Below are 19,088 nucleotides of genomic sequence, written 5' to 3' on the forward strand. Positions count from 1 at the left end.
TCACTGACGCGAACCGCGTCGCTCTTTCTGCCACGTGGCGAGCTGCCACATCGTCAATGTCGCCGAAAATCGCCGCCACTGTTGTCCCCGGTGGAGGTGGTCCACTCGACGGCGCCACCCAGGACGAGGCAGACGCGCCAGACACGCGCCAGACGCAGCGCCCGTCGCCCATCAGTGCCCATTTTGCATCACTGTTGTGTTGGACGACACTCCTCAGCCTCCCTCAAAAGGCGGGGGCGGGCTGGCATCACTGAGTACTCACTCAACCATCCTCACACAACACCACTCTTCACACCATCCCCCCACTACAAGTACATCCCTCCTTGAGGCTATCGTCATGGCGACCTTTTCGAGTAAGAAGAAGAAGGCGTCTAGCAGTTTAAATATCAAGTTGCAGGCGATTGGTAAGGTTGACGGCCATTGTTAACTCGCTGACCCCCAGGATCGTCTGCCGACGTCCCCAACGCCAGCTCCTCTCGTCGTCGTCGGCCCCAGGAAACCGGTCGCGACCGTCTGCGCCTGCGCTATCCAAAGCTTTGCATTCCCTTCCCAAGTGAACCGTCTCTCACTGGCGACGACCTCGGTGCCTTCCTTCCTCTCGAGACGTCCCACAACAAGGCCATTCTAAGTCCATCGCCGTCTGGTCCTGCTTGCGGGCTCCTCCGCCTCCGCAGTACCCTTTCAATGAAGGAAGCCAACACCCTTCATCATGCTGCCAGGGAGATTGCTGGTGTATCAGCATCAGACACCACCCACATACAATTCGGCACCGGCTCGTTGGAAGACTCGTCCGGCGTGGCAGAACAGCCTGGCCTCCTCGTCAAGGTGCAGGCACTTGTCGCTCGATGGGCTGAGGTGATGGCCCGCCCCTACTACCGTTCGGCTAAATGGGACCACCAAATCGTGCCAGAAATGCGAGACAACTCGGCGACACTGTACGAGTATATGAAACTCGATTCCAACCGCGCCCCTCGTGCAACAAGGGATCTTTTCAACAAGCTCTTTCCTACCGCGTTACAAGCTACCCTCGCCGGGCTCGGCACTGTTCTTTCCGTGTCCTGGGGGGCGGGGTCTTCGGATTGGGGTCTCGAAGAGGGACACTCTAGTCGGTTTTACACTGTCGTCACAGTAACGGGTGGCACCGCCGAGCTGTACGTCAAGGGGATTAACCGCCGCGTCCGCCTCAACCCAGGCGCGGTCGTGTTCTTTCGCCCTTCCGAGTACGAGTTCAAGCTGGTCTGGGAGGAGAATGAAAACTCTCCTCCCGGGTCTCGGTTTATCTTCACGTGCTACACCGACAAGCTTTCCCCAGACGCTGTCTCGCAGCGGCAGGCGCTGAGGCAGACTCGTTTGGAGATGACCAAGGCGCTCGAGGGCGTGGGTCTCGGCGGTGAGAATGGGGACGCCGAGGGTGACGGCGGCGAGGCGGAGGCAGATGTCTCCATGTAGCGAGGCGAGGGCAGATGTCTTCATGTAGCTCGAGCACAGGTGTAGATGTTGTGTAGCGTTGAATTGTACCAGCTTCCATGAAAGACGCGTCCTGTGTGGCATTGGGAAGAGGTCAAAGCGGGTTACGTAAGGACGACGCGGTGCCACCGTACGTCACTTGCTGGCACGACCCCTGCACTGTTCACCTCGGCGCGATTGTTGTGACCGCCACGTATCGAACACTCAACCCCAGCACGACGCGCAGCCATGTCGCACAACCTGTACGGCATTGACGAGGCGACGTGTGGGTATGAAGCCGGAGCGAAGCTGACGCGCAGTGCTGAAAAGCTACAACCTGTCGAGCCTGGCGCCAGAGCGATGGGAAGACGTGGACCACAACGTCGAGGGCCCGTTGGCCGGCACGCTGACCAGCGAGGGCGGCGGCGGCGCGGATGACATCGACCCGCTGGGGCTTCTCTCGCACCTGAACAAGTGAGTACAGCCTCTGGCGCGTGCTCACGCCGCAGCAACGCCGACCTGGACCTACGCACGCGGGGCGCGACGCTCCTCTCGTCCAAAGCGTTCGACCCCAAAGTCTTCCTCTCGGTGCAGCACCCGGACGCGTCGTACGACGACCTGCGGCGCGGCGTGCGCCACCTGGAGCACGCGCTCGAGTCGCGCAGCGAGCAGGTCCGCATCCTCGTCGAGGAGAACTTTGACCGCTTCGTGACGGTCAAGGCGACGTCGGACGTCGTCTATCGCGACATGGTCGACGGGTTCATCGGCGAGGACACGGACCACGGGACGCGCGAGCTGCGCGAGATATTCAAGGTGGCCGGCCACCGCGCCGACCAGGTCTTTTTGCCGGTGCTCGAGAACGCGGTCAAGGCGTCGAAACTGCGGTCGACGCTGGGCGTGTTTGAAAAGTCCAAGTTTCTGTTCAACTTGCCGGGCCAGCTGCTGGATTCGATCAACGCGGGCAAGTATGACCAGGCGCTGCGGGACTACAAGAAGGGGCTGTTCCTGCGTTCGGCGCGCTCGAGCCCCGGCGCGCTGATGCCTGGTGTCCCGGCTACCACGGCGGAGCAGGTCGCCCGCCAGCGCCGCGTGTTCGACAAGGTGTGGGAGAGCGTCGAGAGCGTCATGGACGACATGCGGCAGCGGCTGGATGTGCAGCTCAAGGACCCGGGGCGGACTGTGGACGAGCATGAGAAGACGCTCGAGTGGGTTCGGGATGGGAGACGACGCTGACGGCAGAATCCTCGTCGAGCTCGACGGGTCGGATGAGCCAGCCTGGGCATACCTCGACTACCAGCACCGCTTTATCCGCGACAGCATGGACGCGCTGTTCCAGCGCTCGCAGGAGGTCATCAAGGACGCGCAGAAAGCCGCGAGTGACGAGCCGTCGTCGTCGTCACCGCTCACCGACCTGCTCCGCCGCCAGCTCGCCACGCCAGAGTACAAGCCAAACTCGTTGCTGGGTAAGTGAGGAAACAGAACCAGGCTAACTCGCAGCGTCGTCGACCGAGGCCGCGTGGGCTGCTATCATTGCCATGATCTCCAAGCTCTCCGACTATGTCATCCGTACCCTGCCTGGGTTTTGGAAGATTGCAAAGGCGTGCATGGACGGCCGGTACCTCAAGCGCGACTCGAGCGGCACGCTGCGCGCGTCGCACCGCCCCGCGTCGGCGTGCAGGCAGATGGCGTCCGAGATTGTCAAGCGCTACATTGGCTACCTGTCGCAGTTCTTCACCCTCTCCGATGTTTCCGTCGCCGACACGGTCATGAGACGCGAAGGGTCCAACGGGCCCGACCGTCCTGTCCCGTCGTTTGTGCCTGCCGGCACGACGGTGCTCGCCGCGTGCTACTTTGCCCAGGAGATTGTCGACCAGGTGCACGAGTGTGCCCTCGAGCTCACCGTCATCGATGTCGGCAAGGAGGCGAGCTCGGGCGCGCGCGGCATGGTCGACTCGCTCCGCTGGCGCATGGAGGAGGTTGTCACAGCGACGTGGTGGCGCGACGCGCGGACCCTGCACCTCCTCGGCGACTGGACGACGTCGTCGCCTGACGGCGCGGTAAAGGGCTACGAGAGGTATCTGAAGCTCGTGGACGACCTGCAGACGCGCGCCCTCACCGCCGCCCGCAAGATTGCAGCCTCGCCTGGACCACACTCTGCGCACTCTCAGCGCGGCGAGCCAACAGTGGTTGTCCAGCCGACGTTCAAGCGCAAGATTCGCGAGAGCCTCGTCGAGGCCGAGAAGCTCGTGTTTGCGGGCATTCTCGGGCTGGCAAAGGAGCAGAAGAAGAGCTCGCGGCCGGGCCGCTCAAACTCGGTCACGACGCCAGTGCAGTCGCAGGAGACGCGCCTGCTGTACACGCTTGCGGCATTTGACCAACTGCGCATGACGGGCGTGCCGGCGTTGACGGCGCGCATGACCATTCTGCTCGACGTGGATGCGTCGTCTGACCGCAAGACGCTCGACATGGCCCTGGCCGAAATGTATGACTCGGTGTTTGAGGACTACACGTCGCGGCGGGGTGACCAGCTCTGCGATCTCGTGCGCAACGGCGTGCTCAACTCTGGCATCGACTGGCTCAAGGCGCCGACACCAAAGGAGGTGCGGCCGTACATGCACCAGGTCGTGCTGCAGCTCGTCGAGGCGCACGCGCAGGTGGGCGACGTGTCGGTCGACCTCGTGCCGAGAATCCTCGAGACGCTGGTGGACAAGGTGTCCGAGACGGCGCTGCTGTCGTTCAAGCGCGTCAGCCGCTTCGGCACGGGCGGCATGTTAACCGTGAGTGTGCGCGAGTGTGCTGTGTCTGACGTTTAGGCTACGCTCGAAATGGAGTTTCTGCAGCAGTCCGTCACCGCCTACCTCTCGCCGAAGGCCAAGGCGGCGCTCGAGGAGGTGTACGACATTATTGCACAGCTGTACCGCCGGCAGCAGCCCCCCGAGACACTGCAGCGGGACCTGGATGCGATGCGGCGCCTCTTGGCCGACAGCCGGCGGGGCACCGGTGTGGAGACGATGTGCTTGCGGTCTTTACCCCCAGCGTCGTCTTCTGCCAGGAAGTAGACATGTGCTTGGCCTTATCAATTGCCCCACGACGAGTGGCTCGGCGATTCCCCACCGAGGTAGTGTGTGCGTCATAGTAGCGCATGCAGTGAGACAGGTTGCTTTCTTGGCGCCTCTCCGGAGCGGAGAACGTCGGCGCGCGTGCCGAGACGGAGGGCGGGGTGCAGTCCGCAAAGTGGGGCAGATGCAGGAACGGTTCCAGTTTCATGGGTGTGTGTGTGTGTGCGTGCGTCGCGCCAGGCGTCGTCTGCGTGCCACGACCCGACTCGGCTTGGCCAGCCGTGCCCAGGCGGGGAGGCGACGCGGCGGCGGTGACCCGGCCCGGCTGTCGCAGTGACGCTGACGTTTGGTGTCGACTATGGATTGGATCCGGGGTGCTCCCTGGTGTTTACTGGCGTGCTGGCTGCTGCGGCGTTGCCCACTGCCTCTGCGAATGGGCTGCGAAACGAGGCAGAGGGAGGCAGAGGCACGCTCCCTGCTTCGTGCCGACGTGCCGACGGCAACGGTTTCGCCATGAGGCAGTAAATGTCCGTGCTGTGCACGCTGGCGGACGGACTGGCGAGCGCGCGCGTCAGCAGCGTTGCGGGATTCCCGTGAGCGTCTTGCCGCCCCGCGGCCGAGACTGACGCGCCGGCGGGCGGAGGCTTTTGGCGGCAGCGGTGGCGGCGGCGAGGGGAGAGGGCTCGGGAGGGGAGGGGCCGAGGGAGGGGGCAGGAGGAACTGCGTCACTGGTCGCTGGGTGCCCTGATTGCACACCCACCCACCCCACCCACCCAGTCAATCGCCTGCGCCGCTTACCAGGCGGGCTGGAGGGCGGGCGGCCGGCCGGCGGCGGCGACGACGAAGGGGCAGGGCCGATGCATCTCTCCGCCAAGGCTGCGCTCAGAGTGGGAGGGGGAGAGGGACATTTGGGCGGGCGGGTAAGCGACTGGCAGTGAGCAATTAGGCAGGCGGCGGCCAGGCAACGCCGCGTCCAGCCAGTCACCATCGGCCCCCATCACACACGTCCCACCCACCCACACCCACCCACCCACCTCGCCTCCCCGCTGATCTTTTCCTTACATCACCAAAAGTAGAGAGCCGAGGTGCAACCAAGCATTACACAGACGCTACTCGTCGTCACCTCCTCGTCGACTCTGTGCACCACCACCATTGTCATCACCACTCTACCCCCAAGCACCACTCACTCGGCGCCGACTGCGCGACTCGAATCCCCCCTCCCACCTCCCTCCCCCCCGCACACGTCTTCCCCCCGTTATCACCACCGTGACTACCCCGCCACGCCGCACGTTCACGCTCCCCCAAAGCCCCCCAATCCATCTCACATCTGCCCCATCAACCACTACCACAATCCACAACTGTTGAATGTCGGCATACCCACAATCAGTAAAGCACCCAGCCCCAGCAAAGCACTCTGCGTGCACAAAGCCATACCTTGAACTGTGAACAAGCAACCCCGACCTTCCCCTCCAACCCAACTCCCCGCCCCCTGTGAAGAGAGACTCGGCAAAGAATCGACACGACAGCATCAGCGACATCATCCCCCATCGACCTTCCCCCCCATTCACCACCCCACCACCATGCTCTCCTCAGCACCCGCAATCCCCCTGTCGTCGATCGACTTTCTCAACGGCGGCAACGGCCGCCGCCTGTCGCTCGTGACTGCCAACGGCCGCGAGTTTCTGACAAACCGCGACGGCCTGCCCAGCCCCGGCGTCCTCACCCCCATCGAGGGCCACACGCCGGCAGACAGCCCGCCAGAGTCGGCCACGCCTTCGGAAACGGGCACTCCGCCCGAGACCGAGGGCTCGACTGAATTCCCCGGCGTCGCTGCCGCCGCAGCAGGAGCAGGAGCCGCCCCCCACGACCCCCATCACGACCGCCGCAAGTCGATGTTCGGCGAGATCGAGGACGGCGGCAGCATTCGAAAGGTGCCGTCCCGAGGAGGAATCTGGCACGACAATGTAAGTGACGTCTGTGGGTTTTATGCGTTTTTCTCCTATCGTGGCCCCACCCATGGCGAGGGCGGGTTTCGGATTCGCTGGTGCAGGCAGCGGTCGGTGCGTGCAGTGCGCGAGCAGTGCTGCAGCACACTGCACACTGCCGCCGGCCGGTGTTATTGTCGCGCGTCGTGCGTTGCGGCCGGCCGAGCCTGTCGCTTGTCGCCGCACGAGGCATAGTCGTCAATGCCTCGGGCGCCGAGGAGTCGTGTCGTCGGGTGGCTCGCAGATCACCGAACGACCCACTCTGCCTGCGTCATTGCTATTCGTCCACCACTGGCGGCGGCACTGCACCGTCAACAGACGATGCTTTATCATCCCCATGCCATGCCTTGGCCAGGCCCGGGCGGCGTCGCGCACTCTCCGGTCGGCCGGACGACGCGCTTGGCCACAGACTGCATTGGTGTCGTTGCACTTAATCACGTCGCGATCGCCATCTCCATCTCCGCCCTTCTCCACCACAAGCTCCACTCTACACCCCCAAACGCCTCCAACACAACTTCGTCTGTGTGTGATACTGGGTCAATCCAGTCTCTGCTCAGCTCGACGCTCTGTGGAGGCGTTGGGGATGGCGATTGCCAGCCCGCTCTAGACCTTATATTGCATCAATCCTACTCGTCTCCCCCCCTTCACACTCCCTCATCCCGTCATGATTGGCCGAAAGCAGCACAACAAGCCACGCCCGACTCGTATCTCACTCCCATGGTGGGCGTGGTCGTCGCGGCTAAGGCAGCGAGCTGGTGGTGCTAGTGTCCGCCAGCAGCACCAGACCCACCAGCACCAGCACCAGCATCAGCATCACCAACACCAGCGCGAGCAGGTGCGCTACTTCCCCCTCGTTCCCCAGCCTCGCTTAGACCGGCTTTTTTTGTCCGTTTCGTGGAGCACCGTGCTGATACTCCTCGTTAGAACGACCTCTCGCCTCGCTCTGGTTCGCCAGCGATCCCCGCCCCCGCTTCGGCTGCTCCTGCCCAGCCCCGCCCTGGCCGTCCCATTCCCTCGGGCCTCTCTCATGGCCACACGGCAGCCCACGGTCTTTCCGATTCGTCGTCCGGCTCGCCCGCGAGCAGCGACAGAGACAAGGCCCCCTACTCGCCAAGCCAGGCCAAGCAAGCCGACCACGCTCCTTCCAACCCATCGGTGTCCCCCTCGCCGACTCCCTCGCGCCAGAAGTCGCAAAAGCACAATGGTCCCCTCCATGACCTCAGGCGCTTCCTCAACCACCACATCGGCCACCACGACAAGGACAAGCCTTCAAAGCACGCCAGTGGTCCTGGGTCAGCTTCCCCGTCTCCCGGTATTGCCACGCCTGGCTCCCAGCTCCGCGGTGGCGAGTTTGGCAACAGCGTCCCCGACTCGGGTGTCGCCACCCCAGCTCCCTCGAGCAGCACAAACCTCCCCGAGGGTGCCGGCAGAGATCGTGACCAGCACCATGGCCACCACACGACCCACCTTGTCGGATTCATGCGACACCACCACCGCGACAAGGATGGCGAGAAATCGCACTCTTCGCTGGCTTCCTTTTTTGGCCACCACTCGGACAAGAAGAAGAAGGAGAAGGAGCGCGAGAAGGCCCATCAGGACAAGGATGGGTCCCGCGCCTCGTCGGCAGCCCCCTCGCGCACCTCGACCCTCCTCATGTCAGAAATGGACACTCACTCCACTGGCTTGACCGCCCCTACCCCTGGTCATCACACGCCCAAGCACAACACGTCGGGCCACGCCACACCAAAGAACCTCCACGACTACCCCGGTGTCCCCGAGCCTGTTGTCGCCCTCACCCACCCATCAGATTCCTTCGAGGCTACCCACGCCCACCTGTCCAAGAAGTACGGAAAGTGGGGCCGTGTCCTTGGTTCCGGTGCGGGTGGCACTGTCAGACTCATCAAGGCGAGCCAGAAGACGGGCGGCACTACGTACGCTGTCAAGGAGTTCCGTCCTAGGAGACAGGGCGAGAGCGAGAAGGAGTACCTGCGCAAGGTCACCGCCGAGTTCTGCGTCGGCGTCACTCTCCACCACATCAACGTGATTGAGACTGTCGACATTGTCAACGACCACGGCCACTACTACGAGATCATGGAGTACGCCCCGTACGACCTCTTCAGCGTCGTCATGTCTGGCCGCATGAACCGCGCAGAGATCTACTGCGTGTTCCGCCAGATTATCGATGGTGTCAACTACCTCCACAGCATGGGTCTGGCGCACCGTGATCTCAAGCTCGACAACTGTGTCATGACCAACCACAACATTGTCAAGCTCATCGACTTTGGCACGGCCACCGTGTTCCACTACCCTGGCAAGCACCAGATCCCTGCTTCGGGTGTCGTGGGTTCCGACCCGTACCTGGCCCCCGAGGTCCTCACCAAGGAGACTTATGACCCCCGTCTGACGGACGTCTGGTCCGTGGCCATCATCTTCATGTGCATGATTCTCCGCCGCTTCCCTTGGAAGATCCCCGACTACAAGACGGACCTGAGCTTCAAGCTCTACGTCAACACGCACCCCGACCTCTGCAGGAAGCCCCCTGTCAAGACGCCTGCTCCTTCGTTTGCCAACGGCCTGACGGAGGCCAAGGTCGGTGGTACGCTCATGCCTGATGGCTCGAGCTCTCTGCCATTCCGCACTGCGTCGTCCTCGACTGCCGGTACGGCCGTTGAGGGCAAGACTTCTGGCGACATTGCCCCCACGGACTCTGCCGTTTCGGTCGGCTCGTGCTCGTCGAGCGACACGCAGACGCCTCGGGTTGACCGCCTGGAGCTCAACGACAGCCCCAAGCAGGACCCCAGCGACACAATCTTCCCTCGCTCTGGCGACTCGACTGCGTCTCTGCCCAGCGCCGGTATCCCAGCCATGACTACGGGACCATTCGGCCGCACTGTGCGGCAAAAGACTCTTCCTCACCCTACGTCGCCTGGACAGGAGGGCAGGGAGGACCTTGTCTTTTCCCAGTCGCCCGAGTCGACGGAGCCTTCAGAGTCGATCCCCCGGCCCGTGCGCTCTACCACTGGGCGGGATCGCTCGGTGACCATGCCGAGCGTTCCTGGCGCGCCCATTGCGTCCAACGCGCCCAGCCGCCAGGAGTCTCGTCAAGAGGTTCAGCAGCGCCGTGAGAGAGCAGCGTCGATCTCGTCTACAAGGACGTTTGTGTCTGGTGGCGCCGAGTCCATCTTCCGCCTGTTGCCCCGCGAGTCGCGCTCGGCTCTGATGCGCATGCTCGCGGTCGAGCCTTCGATCCGCTGCACCCTGTCCGACCTGCTTGTCGGCGAGGGCAACGACGATCAGATGTGCCCGTGCGGCAGCCAGGAGTGTGGCGGTGCGCTGTCGCGCCCCCCATCCGAGATTACTGGCGTCGACAATGACGAGGACGAGGGCGACCACTGGCTGCAGACGATTGAGTGCTGCTCGCACAACCCTGGACGGCCCGTCAACCACCAACACATCAAGGTGGTGCAGGAGGAGAAGCCAAAGAAGAAGCTGTTTGGATAGGCGTAGAGATGGGCCGTTCAAGCAAGCGTTGAAGAAAAGGAAAAGCAGTAGTCGTCGCATCGTGTCGTGTCACTTGTCGTATACCCGATTGTGTGTACGAGCTCTTGAGAGGTAGATATAGCTCGTTGCATCTGGAATGTATTTGATGCCTTGGAGCTGCGAGCGAACGGAGCGAGCGAGCCTGTTGAGTGGAGAGCGCGTAGGTAGAGTCCCTGCGGGATCTTAAATTGCGACAAGTTGATGGACCAAGGCACGGCTAAGTTGAATGGGCAAGTGGTGGGTGGCCCTGAGGCGGCAAACGGACAGAGGCAGCGAGGCAGGGCAGGGACTTCTTGTCAGTCTGTGCCCTTGGGTGCCAGCGCAGAGCAAGGTCGAACTGTACGGTACCGCAGGCGCTACCGCGTAACTTGCCAAAGTCGCAACCAATCTCGCAGACCTTTCGACCAGCACGATTCTTCTGGGCGGCGACGACACGACGACATCGACGTGCACGACACCTACCACGGCCCCAGCACCAGCACGCACGACACTGTCGGCCCTGCAAACGCAGCGACCTCGACTACTCTTTCCCTCCTTCCCTCCCCCCCCCGACCTCCCCCCCAAGCAACGACCATGTCCCTCCGCCCGCGCAACGCGGCGTCCAACAGCCCCGGGCCAGTAGAGCCCGACACGCCGATGGCGCACTACACGGAACGGATGGACGGGCACGGCGGCGACGAGCGCCTGCGCGCCGCGAGCTTGGCGCATGTGCACGAGCACGCGGCTGTGAGCGAGAAGCGCGCGGGCGGGACGGGGGGGCGCGTGCTCGCTTTGCTCGGCGTGCGGAGGGGCAGGGGGAGGTTTGGTGAGTCGTGCTACGAGCGAGCGAGCGCAGCGAACGAGTGGGCGAGGGGCGGGGGAGGGGGAGGGGGAGGGGGCTCGGCCGGCGCTTCAGCCTGGGTCATGCTCGAGCGCTGGGCACGGACGCAGCGTCGATCGCCGCGCTGGCAGCCTGCTCGACCCCATCTCGCCTGCTCGACCTCCTCGCTGAACCCCACACCCATGGCACCCACTAACCCCCCAGGCCTGTCGCAGCGCGCGTGGCTCGCGCTCACCATCGTCATCGGCTTCGTCCTCTTCACCAAGCTTATCATGAGTGAGTTTGTGTCGGGTTGGCCGTGACGCCGCGCCGCGCGGACGGCTGACCGTGCCCGTTCGCTCGCTGCGCTCGCTCACTCACGCCCTAGCCAACGACACCCACACGCACCACGTCCACGACCCCACACTCATCACCCCGCGCGACTACCTCAACAACAGCGCGACCGACCCCGCGCCGTTCGACTTCTGCCCCGTCTTTGGCCCCGGCGACGCCATTGCCGCCCGCCGCGGCCAGTTCGAGCTCCTCCGCTCGCGCCTCCACCTCGGCACCGGCAACCGCGTGCAGCGCGTCCTCCGCAAGGCCATGAGCGGCATGCCCATCACCATCTCGGTCCTCGGCGGCTCGGTCACGGCGTGCCAGGGCGCCGGCGACGATCTCGTCGCTCCAGAGTGCTACCCCCACCGCTTTTACGACTGGTGGAACAGCGTCTTCCCCCACCCCAACAACGAGCTCACAAACGGCGCCGTAAAGCGCACAGACTCGGCCTACTTTGCCTACTGCTCGTCCCACCACCTCCCTGACCGGAGCGACCTGGTCATTCTCGAGTTTGACACGGCGGACCCGAAGTGAGTGGTCGCCAAGCTGGTAGCGTCGGGCACTGCGGCTGCCTAGAGCCCATCCGACGTCCCCCCCACTAACACCCCGCAGCGACCCCGACTGGCTTGGCCACTTTGAACTCCTTGTCCGCTCCATCCTCCTCCGCAAGGAGCAGCCTGCGGTCGTCATCCTCGGCCACTTCAGCCCCCAGGTCCAGGCCCAAAACGGCTTCGCCGGCCCCGAGCTCCTGCACAACGCCGTCGCCCAGTTCTACGACGTCCCGCACATCACCACAAAGGGCGTCATGTACGAGACGTACCTCGAGCAGCCCCGCCGCGTCCAGACATCGCTCTACACCGACTCGGCCCTCTCCAACAAGGAGGGCCACGACCTCATCGCCGACGTGCTCATCTCGTACATCATGTCGCAGATCTGCGAGGGCTGGTCGACGCTCCTCGGCCACTCGTACAACGTCCCCAGTGTGGACAGCATTGAGGGCGAGTCGATCGGTGGCACTCCCCTGCTCTTTGGCGGTGCCGGCCTCCGACAGAACCAGGTCCCAGGCCAGACAAAGGACGACGGCGCGACCGAGGCCGAGCTCGTGTCTCACGCCTCGGACCCGGGCCTCTCGGTCCCCCCGATGCGCCTCAACTCGCGCCCCGGCGAGCTGGAAAACTTCCGCGAGAGCGAGCCGTTCTGCGTTGCTGCTAGCGACCTGGTTAACCCCCTGCCGTCGTCCATCTTCCTCGGATCAGGATGGCACGCGTACCACCCGTCCAAGAACTCGGTCTCGGAGCACCACCACTACTGGTACGCCGACCAGCCGACGTCGCGTCTGCGCGTGCCTCTGAAGATCGGCGCGGGTGACGTTGGAATCTACTACCTGCAGGGCCCTGCGAGCAAGGGCTTTGGCACGGCGCGCTGCTGGGTCGACGACAATGTCGAGGGCGCACGGAAGCTGGAGGGCATTGCCGAGGTCGAGGAGCCGATTGCAACGTGAGTGGCGTGGGTGTGAGCTCAGCTAATGTCCCAGATTGACAATGATTGACCGCTTTGTGGCGCGTGGTTCGCACTTTGTCGAGTGCACGCTCGACGGCGAGCCCGGTGGGCCAGCGACGCCCTTCAAGATTCTTGGCATGTGAGTGGGGGAGAGTTGGTGTGGGCTGCTCCGAGCTGACTGTCGCAGCTTTACGACATAACCGATGCCAGGCTGGGACACGGGCGCGCTGCATGATTCTTCTCCACTAGGGATGCGAGCCACTACATATTAGACGCATTGAAAATGTCACTGTGCAATACATTGGTGCACGCGGTGGGCGTGGTTGGGGGGAGCCACCCACGTGACGGAGTTCCGGTGTCCGAGGCCCCAGGTTATTGGCCTTTGTGTCAAGCCGAAATACGCCGTTGAAGGGAAGGTGCGGGTGCGCCGCGTTGCTCAATCTGCCACCGTCATCGGCCAGGTCGGTCGTCGCTGGCTGGCTGGGCGCTGGCTGGCTCGCTTCGCACCCCAGGTTGTAGCCGCCATTTTCAGCCCAGCCAGCCAGGCGGCACGGCGGGGGCGGGCCAGCGACGGCGCCGCGGCAACTCACTCGACGGCACACACACACGGTCGATTTGATTCACGTCGTCGTCGTCGCTCATCTTCAACCACTCTCTACACAACCACCACTCTCCATCCTCCCCTCCCCCCTCCCAAAAACAAGCCATGCTCCGCTCCCTCCGTGCCACCCGCGCCATCAAGGTGAGTCTGGCCGCCGTGGCCGTTATCGCGGGGAAACTGGCCCCCCGATGCCGCCGTTATCGACTGGACTGGCACTGACGGACGTAGCGCTCCGCGTTCCAGCAGCAGCAGGTCCGCAACCTCTCGATCCACGAGTACCAGTCTGTGCAGCTGCTCAACCAGGTGAGTACGAGCGGGCGAGCGGCGCAGCCGCGAGCCGGCGAGGCGCTGGCGGTTGAGGGAGGGGTGGGGACGGACGACGGGGGCCACTGGCCCGCCCGTATCCCGCCCCCCAGAGCCTACCCCCGACCCACCCCAACCCGCGCTCAAGCCGCGCTCGAGCGCCCCGCCCCGCCCCGCGGCCCCGCTAACTCTCCAGTACGGCGTCGACACGCCCGTCGGCAAGCCGGCGTTCACGCCCGCCGAGGCCGAGCAGGTCGCGACCGCGTTCGGCAAGCCCACCGTCATCAAGGCGCAGGTGCTTGCCGGTGGCCGTGGCAAGGGCCACTTTGACAACGGCTTCCAGGGCGGTGTGCACATGGTTGACACGTGAGTGTGCGAGCAGCGAGCTCTGCACGCGCAGCGTGCGGCGCGAGCTTGAGGTGTCGCCGGGAGAGGAGGGCTGCGTCGTGGGGAGAGGATGGCGGCCAGCGTGAAGCGCGAGTGCCGCTCAGCAAGGTGGAGATTGAATGGCGGCCGTGCCAGATGCCGCCTGGCTCGAAGTTTCGGCGAGCAGCCTGTTGTGCTCGGCGGTGCGCGCCGACCCCGCCAGAGGCGCCCCCTCGACCCGTTCCCCTCCACGCCCCCCCCCCCCCATCTCTCGCCCACCCACTAACCCCCCCAGCCCCGCCGAGGCCAAGGACCTCGCCTCCAAGATGCTCGGCCACAAGCTCATCACCAAGCAGACTGGTGCCGGCGGCCGCATCTGCAACGCCGTCATGCTCGCCGAGCGCATGCCCCCCGCCAAGGAGTACTACGCCGCCATCCTCAACGACCGCGCCGCTGGCACCCCCGTTCTCGTCACCTCCAACCAGGGTGGCATGAACATTGAGGACGTTGCCCACGACACGCCCGAGGCCATCATCACCACCCCCCTCGACTTTGAGAACGGCATCTCGCACGCCGACGGTGTCAAGCTCGCCGAGAAGCTCGGCTTTGCCCCCAACGCCCGTGACGCCGCCGCCGACACCTTCTCCAAGCTCTACCAGATCTTCAAGGAGAAGGACTCTACCCAGATTGAGATCAACCCCCTCGGCGAGCTCCCCGACGGCCGTGTTCTCTGCATGGACGCCAAGTTTGGCTTTGACGACAACGCCGACTTCCGCCAGAAGGACGTGTTCTCGCTCCGCGACACGACCCAGGAGGACCCCCAGGAGGTCCAGGCTGCCGAGTACGGCCTCAACTTCATCAAGCTTGACGGTGACATTGGCTGCCTTGTCAACGGTGCCGGTCTTGCCATGGCCACCATGGACGTGCTTGCCCTCCACGGCGGCTCGCCCGCCAACTTCCTCGACGTTGGTGGTGGTGCCACTGCCGAGGCCGTCAAGGCCGCCTTCAAGCTCATCCTTTCCGAGAAGAAGGTCAAGTCGATCTTTGTCAACATCTTTGGCGGTATCATGCGTTGCGACGTCATTGCCGACGGCATCATCCAGGCCACCCACGAGCTCAACCTCTCTGTCCCTCTTATCGTCCGTCTCCAGGGCACCAAGGAGGCCGAGGCTAAGAAGTGAGTCGGGTAGCGGGCGTAGCCGGGTGCTGTGTGTGTGTGCTAACCAATCACCACAGGATGATCAAGGAGTCTGGGCTGAAGATCTACGCCTACGGTGAGCTCGGGCCGTGTGGAGACACTTGGGGATTGTTTACTGACGCCACTCAGACGACCTCGACGAGGCCGCCGCCGAGGCCGTCAAGCTTGCCAAGTAGACGAGTAGACGGTGACGGGGGGTGCCGGCGCGCTCTTGAGTGTATAGCTACAGACGGATGCAGTCAATCATTACGCAAAGGGTGGATGACGTAGGGGAGGGGAGGTAGAGCGGGGGCAAATTTGCATATGCTGTGGTCATGAACGTGTACAGAAGGGGAGAAGTGGAGAAGTGGAGAAGCGAGATGATCTCGCTCCACTGAGCAGTGTGGCTTCTGTGCGAGAAGCGAAGGGAAGCCGGAGCGGGTCGAGTTGGATCCCACGGCATGGACGTGGAGTGGGACGGACTAGTCGTCGTCGTCTCTGCTGTGTGCCGTCAGCCAGTGTGAGCATGCAGCCAGGTCGTCTCACCTCGGTCGGGCAGTGGCGCCGGCGAACAAGCGACGACGCGTTCCATTGTCTCTTGGCTCGGCGGATTTGCTCCCGCTAATCCCCCTGCGCGGCCGACCCTTTTCCACATTCGGCGGCCGCGTGCGTCGTCGCCAAAGACTAATCGGCGTGTGCTGACCGCCCTCGTCCTTGCCGCCTGCTTGCCTGCCACGATCAAAATCCAGGCAGCCAGCATCTCACTTGCGCATCACCCACACCACCACCCCCAGCCCAATGGCCCTCGCCGCCCTCCCCCGCCCGCTGCGCGCCGCGTCCCCGTCCACGTCGTACCCGCGCTCCGGGAGCCCAAGCAGCCCGCGCATCCGCGCGAGCGCCAGCCCCGCGCCGCACCTGCCCGTCCGGGGCGCGCGCCGGTCCTCTATGGACAAGGAGAACGCGCCGCCGCGCGCCGCTGCCGCCGGCAGCGCAGGATTTGAACCAACGTCGCCCAAGAGCAGTAACGGGTACTGGTCCGACTCGAGGAGCGTGCGCTCGGGCTCAGAGGACGAGGGCGACGGCCCGCGCCGCCGCAGCGCAAAGAGCCCGCCCGTCGGCGTGGCCACCCTCCCCACTGTGCCGGATGACGCTGAGCTCAAGTCGGACGGCGAGGCGTCGGTATTCAGCGAGTCGGCCCCGCCCCCCTCGCGCTCTGCCCTGCCCGGCGCAGTCGTGTACGACGCCAACGGGCGGCCGGTCGTCCGCCGCCGCCGCAGCTCGAGCATCAAGACCAAGCCGCCCCCCGGGGTGACCCCGACCAAGGCCGTCGACTGGGAGATTCCGCGCAAGACGTTCCACTCGAGCATTGGTGAGTGTTGGGGAGGTTGGCATCTGTGGGGATCTTCCACCCCCGCGCTCGTGTGATCCCACCACTAGCGCCGAGGCTAACGAGCAGGCTTCGTCACGCTCTACCTCAAGTACCTTGACCCGCCGACGCTCGGCCCCTTGATCAAGGTGCTGTCGTCGCTCCTCGCCTTCATCAGCGTCAACGACGCGCTGAGGCTCAACATCCCCGCGTTCGCCGAGGCGTGGGAGGCGACCGTCGGCTTCCTCATGCGCGAGTCGGAGCGCGACAAGGTCAACGGCACGGTGTGGTACCTCGTCGGCGTCATCTTTGTGCTCGCCCTGTACCCACGCGACGTTGCCGTCGTGTCGATCCTGACGTGAGTGCTACGCCGCCGCCCTGTCGTCCTTCTAACACGCCCAGCCTCTCTTGGTCCGACACCACCGCCTCGACAATCGGCCGCCTCTGGGGCAAGTACACGCCGCCCCTGCCGCCCCACTTCCCCGGCGTAAAGTGGCTGCCGTTCGCCCCGCGCAAGTCGCTCGCCGGCTTCCTCGCCGCCGCCGTCACGGGCTTTGGCATCGGCGTCTTCTACCACTGGGCGCCGGGCACCTGGGCCATCATTGACGGCGGCTTGCTCGGCCGCATCGCCACGGGCGTTGTTGTCGGCCTCGGCGGCGCCGTCGTCGAGGCCCTCGACCTCGGCTTTGACGACAACCTCACCCTGCCGATTCTTAGCGGCGCGGTTGTGTGGGCCTGGCTCGCGGCGACCAACGCCATCCTCGGCTACTAGGCGGCGAGCCCAGCGACTGTTTCAACTACATATTACTGTCCGCGTATCGAGTTAGATTTATACCAGTGTGATCTTTGGGTGGGGCGACGGGATGCGGCGGCGACGGCGACGACGACGACGACTGTTTCAACATACATATTGAATGACATGATGTGATTGTGTCTAGTGTGGGGGTGGCTTCGCGGAGCCGTGTCTAGTCTGCTCGTGGCTACGCCGCCGCCTTTGGCAGCTTTGTGGCGGTCCAGAAGGCGCACTGGGGTCAGCGGGGCGGGGCCACCAACTCACATTGTACACGTGCTCGAGCATGCTGTCCGGCACGCCGGTGTACGTCGAGCGGACCATCTTCTCCTCCTTTCCGTCAGCGCGCCCACGCCCCCACCCACCCTGATCTCGAACCCGACGCCCCTAGCGAGCTCCTTGACCTCGTCGAGCGAGAGGTCGATGGAGCCGACCTCGCCGCGCGCCGAAGCCGTGGGCGAGTTCTCAAAGTGCCACAGCAGGGGGCCGAGGTTGATCCACACGCCGCCCTCGGCGAGGATGGTGTGAATGATGCGCAGGTAGTTGAGCACGTTGCGCGCCGTGTCGATAAAGAAGCAGGTGATGACCGCGCCCCACCGCCCCCGCTGGTCGGCGTTGCCGCCCTCGTCGCTCCCCCCGCCTGCGCCGTCACCCCAGTGCTGCGGGCCGTAGACTTCCTCAAAGTCGCCGGCGACGAGCGAGAAGGCGCCCTCTGGGCGCCCGGCCAAAATGTCGGCCGGCACGACGTCGGGCACGAGCACGGAGCGGAGCAGGCCGTTGGCGGTGGTCTGGTGGTTGCTGAAGCCGTGCAGCCAGGGGAAGAGGACGTGGGCGTTGGAGTGGGTCGACCTGCGAGCGAGCGAGCGAGCGTCAGCTCGCGAGCCACCGAGTCAGCGAGCACGCCCCACGCACTGGTTGAGCACAAAGTTGCTCGCAATCAACATGAACGTGCTAAACTCGTTACCCTGCGCCTCGAACCCCCTCGCGGCGACCTCCATGGCGAGCCGGCCCAACCCGCAGCCGGGGACGAGGACGCGGACGCGGGAGCGGGCCCCGACGTCGGGGTAGTACGCCTCGAGGGCGGCGATGATGGGGTCGTAGGCCGCCGCGCGCTCGGCCGCGCCCTCGGCGCTCCAGTCGCGCGCGAAGGAGCGGAGCGTGGAGCGGACTTTGTCCTGGCTCGCGTCGCGCTCGGCTTGCGTTGGGCGGGCGTGGGGTGGGGAGGGGGCGGGGGCGGGGTGGTCGTGCGCGGCGTGCGAGTGGCCGTGGCCGTGGTCGTGGGCATGGTCGTGCGAGTGCGCGTGCGCGTCGTGCGAGTGCCCATGGCCCGCGCCGTGCCCATGCCCCCCGTGCCCGTCGCCGCCGCCGCCCTCCATCAGCATCTCAGCGAACACAGGGTCCTGAATGACGAGGTCGACAAACTCCGCGTTCCTGCCCCCACCGTCAGCCCCGCCCCCGCCGAACCTCACCGCCTGATGCCCTCGTCGACGGCGTCCAGCTTGTCGCGGTACCCGACGGCCTCGTACGCCGCGCGCGCGTCGCGCGGCTGCTGGAGAAAGGCCATGCGGCGCGCGTTGTTGGCCGAGAGCTAGCGTCAGCGGGCACGGCGGGGGGACGCACGTGGTACTGCATGTACCCGTCGAACGCGCGCACGACGTCGCGCCAGTGCTGGCGCTCCTCGGCGTCGGACATTGTGTGGTGGGTGGGTGGGTGGAGGACAATGGGTTACCAACTTTGGTCGGGGGATGATGTCAGGGCTGGGCTGGTTGCTGGCTCGCGGTCGGGCGAGGGCGGCTGTGGCACCCATGCGCCTGCCGCGC

At 64.8% G+C, this 19,088-nt stretch overlaps 7 protein-coding genes across 7 annotated transcripts; 6 read left to right on the top strand and 1 right to left on the bottom strand.

Annotated features, from left to right (window-relative positions):
* Positions 1 to 56: 56 nt before the first annotated feature.
* Q8F55_003789 (uncharacterized protein) lies at positions 57 to 1,449 on the top strand (the record flags this gene model as incomplete). Its single annotated transcript, XM_069352318.1, has 2 exons — positions 57 to 174; positions 443 to 1,449. 2 exons carry the CDS (start codon positions 57 to 59, stop codon positions 1,447 to 1,449), a joined length of 1,125 nt encoding a protein of 374 aa, XP_069209736.1.
* Positions 1,450 to 1,695: 246 nt separating this feature from the next.
* SEC5 (Exocyst complex component S5) lies at positions 1,696 to 4,505 on the top strand (the record flags this gene model as incomplete). The annotated part of the gene is made up of 6 exons (XM_069352319.1): positions 1,696 to 1,732; positions 1,767 to 1,920; positions 1,956 to 2,651; positions 2,686 to 2,909; positions 2,944 to 4,223; positions 4,260 to 4,505. 6 exons carry the CDS (start codon positions 1,696 to 1,698, stop codon positions 4,503 to 4,505), a joined length of 2,637 nt encoding a protein of 878 aa, XP_069209737.1.
* A 1,580-nt stretch (positions 4,506 to 6,085) lies between these two features.
* Positions 6,086 to 9,991, top strand: HRK1 (serine/threonine protein kinase; the record flags this gene model as incomplete). Its single annotated transcript, XM_069352320.1, has 2 exons — positions 6,086 to 6,469; positions 7,415 to 9,991. 2 exons carry the CDS (start codon positions 6,086 to 6,088, stop codon positions 9,989 to 9,991), a joined length of 2,961 nt encoding a protein of 986 aa, XP_069209738.1.
* Positions 9,992 to 10,603: 612 nt separating this feature from the next.
* On the top strand, positions 10,604 to 12,865 carry Q8F55_003792 (uncharacterized protein; the record flags this gene model as incomplete). Its single annotated transcript, XM_069352321.1, has 6 exons — positions 10,604 to 10,835; positions 11,055 to 11,126; positions 11,218 to 11,695; positions 11,778 to 12,662; positions 12,700 to 12,804; positions 12,853 to 12,865. The coding sequence occupies 6 exons, from the start codon at positions 10,604 to 10,606 to the stop codon at positions 12,863 to 12,865; spliced, it is 1,785 nt and encodes a 594-aa protein (XP_069209739.1).
* Positions 12,866 to 13,371: 506 nt separating this feature from the next.
* Positions 13,372 to 15,309, top strand: LSC2 (succinate--CoA ligase beta chain; the record flags this gene model as incomplete). The annotated part of the gene is made up of 6 exons (XM_069352322.1): positions 13,372 to 13,407; positions 13,495 to 13,569; positions 13,766 to 13,935; positions 14,231 to 15,112; positions 15,172 to 15,209; positions 15,263 to 15,309. The coding sequence occupies 6 exons, from the start codon at positions 13,372 to 13,374 to the stop codon at positions 15,307 to 15,309; spliced, it is 1,248 nt and encodes a 415-aa protein (XP_069209740.1).
* Positions 15,310 to 15,910: 601 nt separating this feature from the next.
* Positions 15,911 to 17,250, top strand: DGK1 (Diacylglycerol kinase; the record flags this gene model as incomplete). The annotated part of the gene is made up of 3 exons (XM_069352323.1): positions 15,911 to 16,481; positions 16,569 to 16,836; positions 16,881 to 17,250. The coding sequence occupies 3 exons, from the start codon at positions 15,911 to 15,913 to the stop codon at positions 17,248 to 17,250; spliced, it is 1,209 nt and encodes a 402-aa protein (XP_069209741.1).
* Positions 17,251 to 17,458: 208 nt separating this feature from the next.
* On the bottom strand, positions 17,459 to 18,960 carry Q8F55_003795 (uncharacterized protein; the record flags this gene model as incomplete). Its single annotated transcript, XM_069352324.1, has 6 exons — positions 17,459 to 17,503; positions 17,536 to 17,601; positions 17,634 to 18,117; positions 18,181 to 18,699; positions 18,738 to 18,856; positions 18,889 to 18,960. The coding sequence occupies 6 exons, from the start codon at positions 18,958 to 18,960 to the stop codon at positions 17,459 to 17,461; spliced, it is 1,305 nt and encodes a 434-aa protein (XP_069209742.1).
* Positions 18,961 to 19,088: the final 128 nt, after the last annotated feature.

Source organism: Vanrija albida, assembly GCF_041260175.1.
Source record: "Vanrija albida strain AlHP1 chromosome Unknown contig_3, whole genome shotgun sequence".
Taxonomy (NCBI): Eukaryota; Fungi; Basidiomycota; class Tremellomycetes; order Trichosporonales; family Trichosporonaceae; genus Vanrija; species Vanrija albida.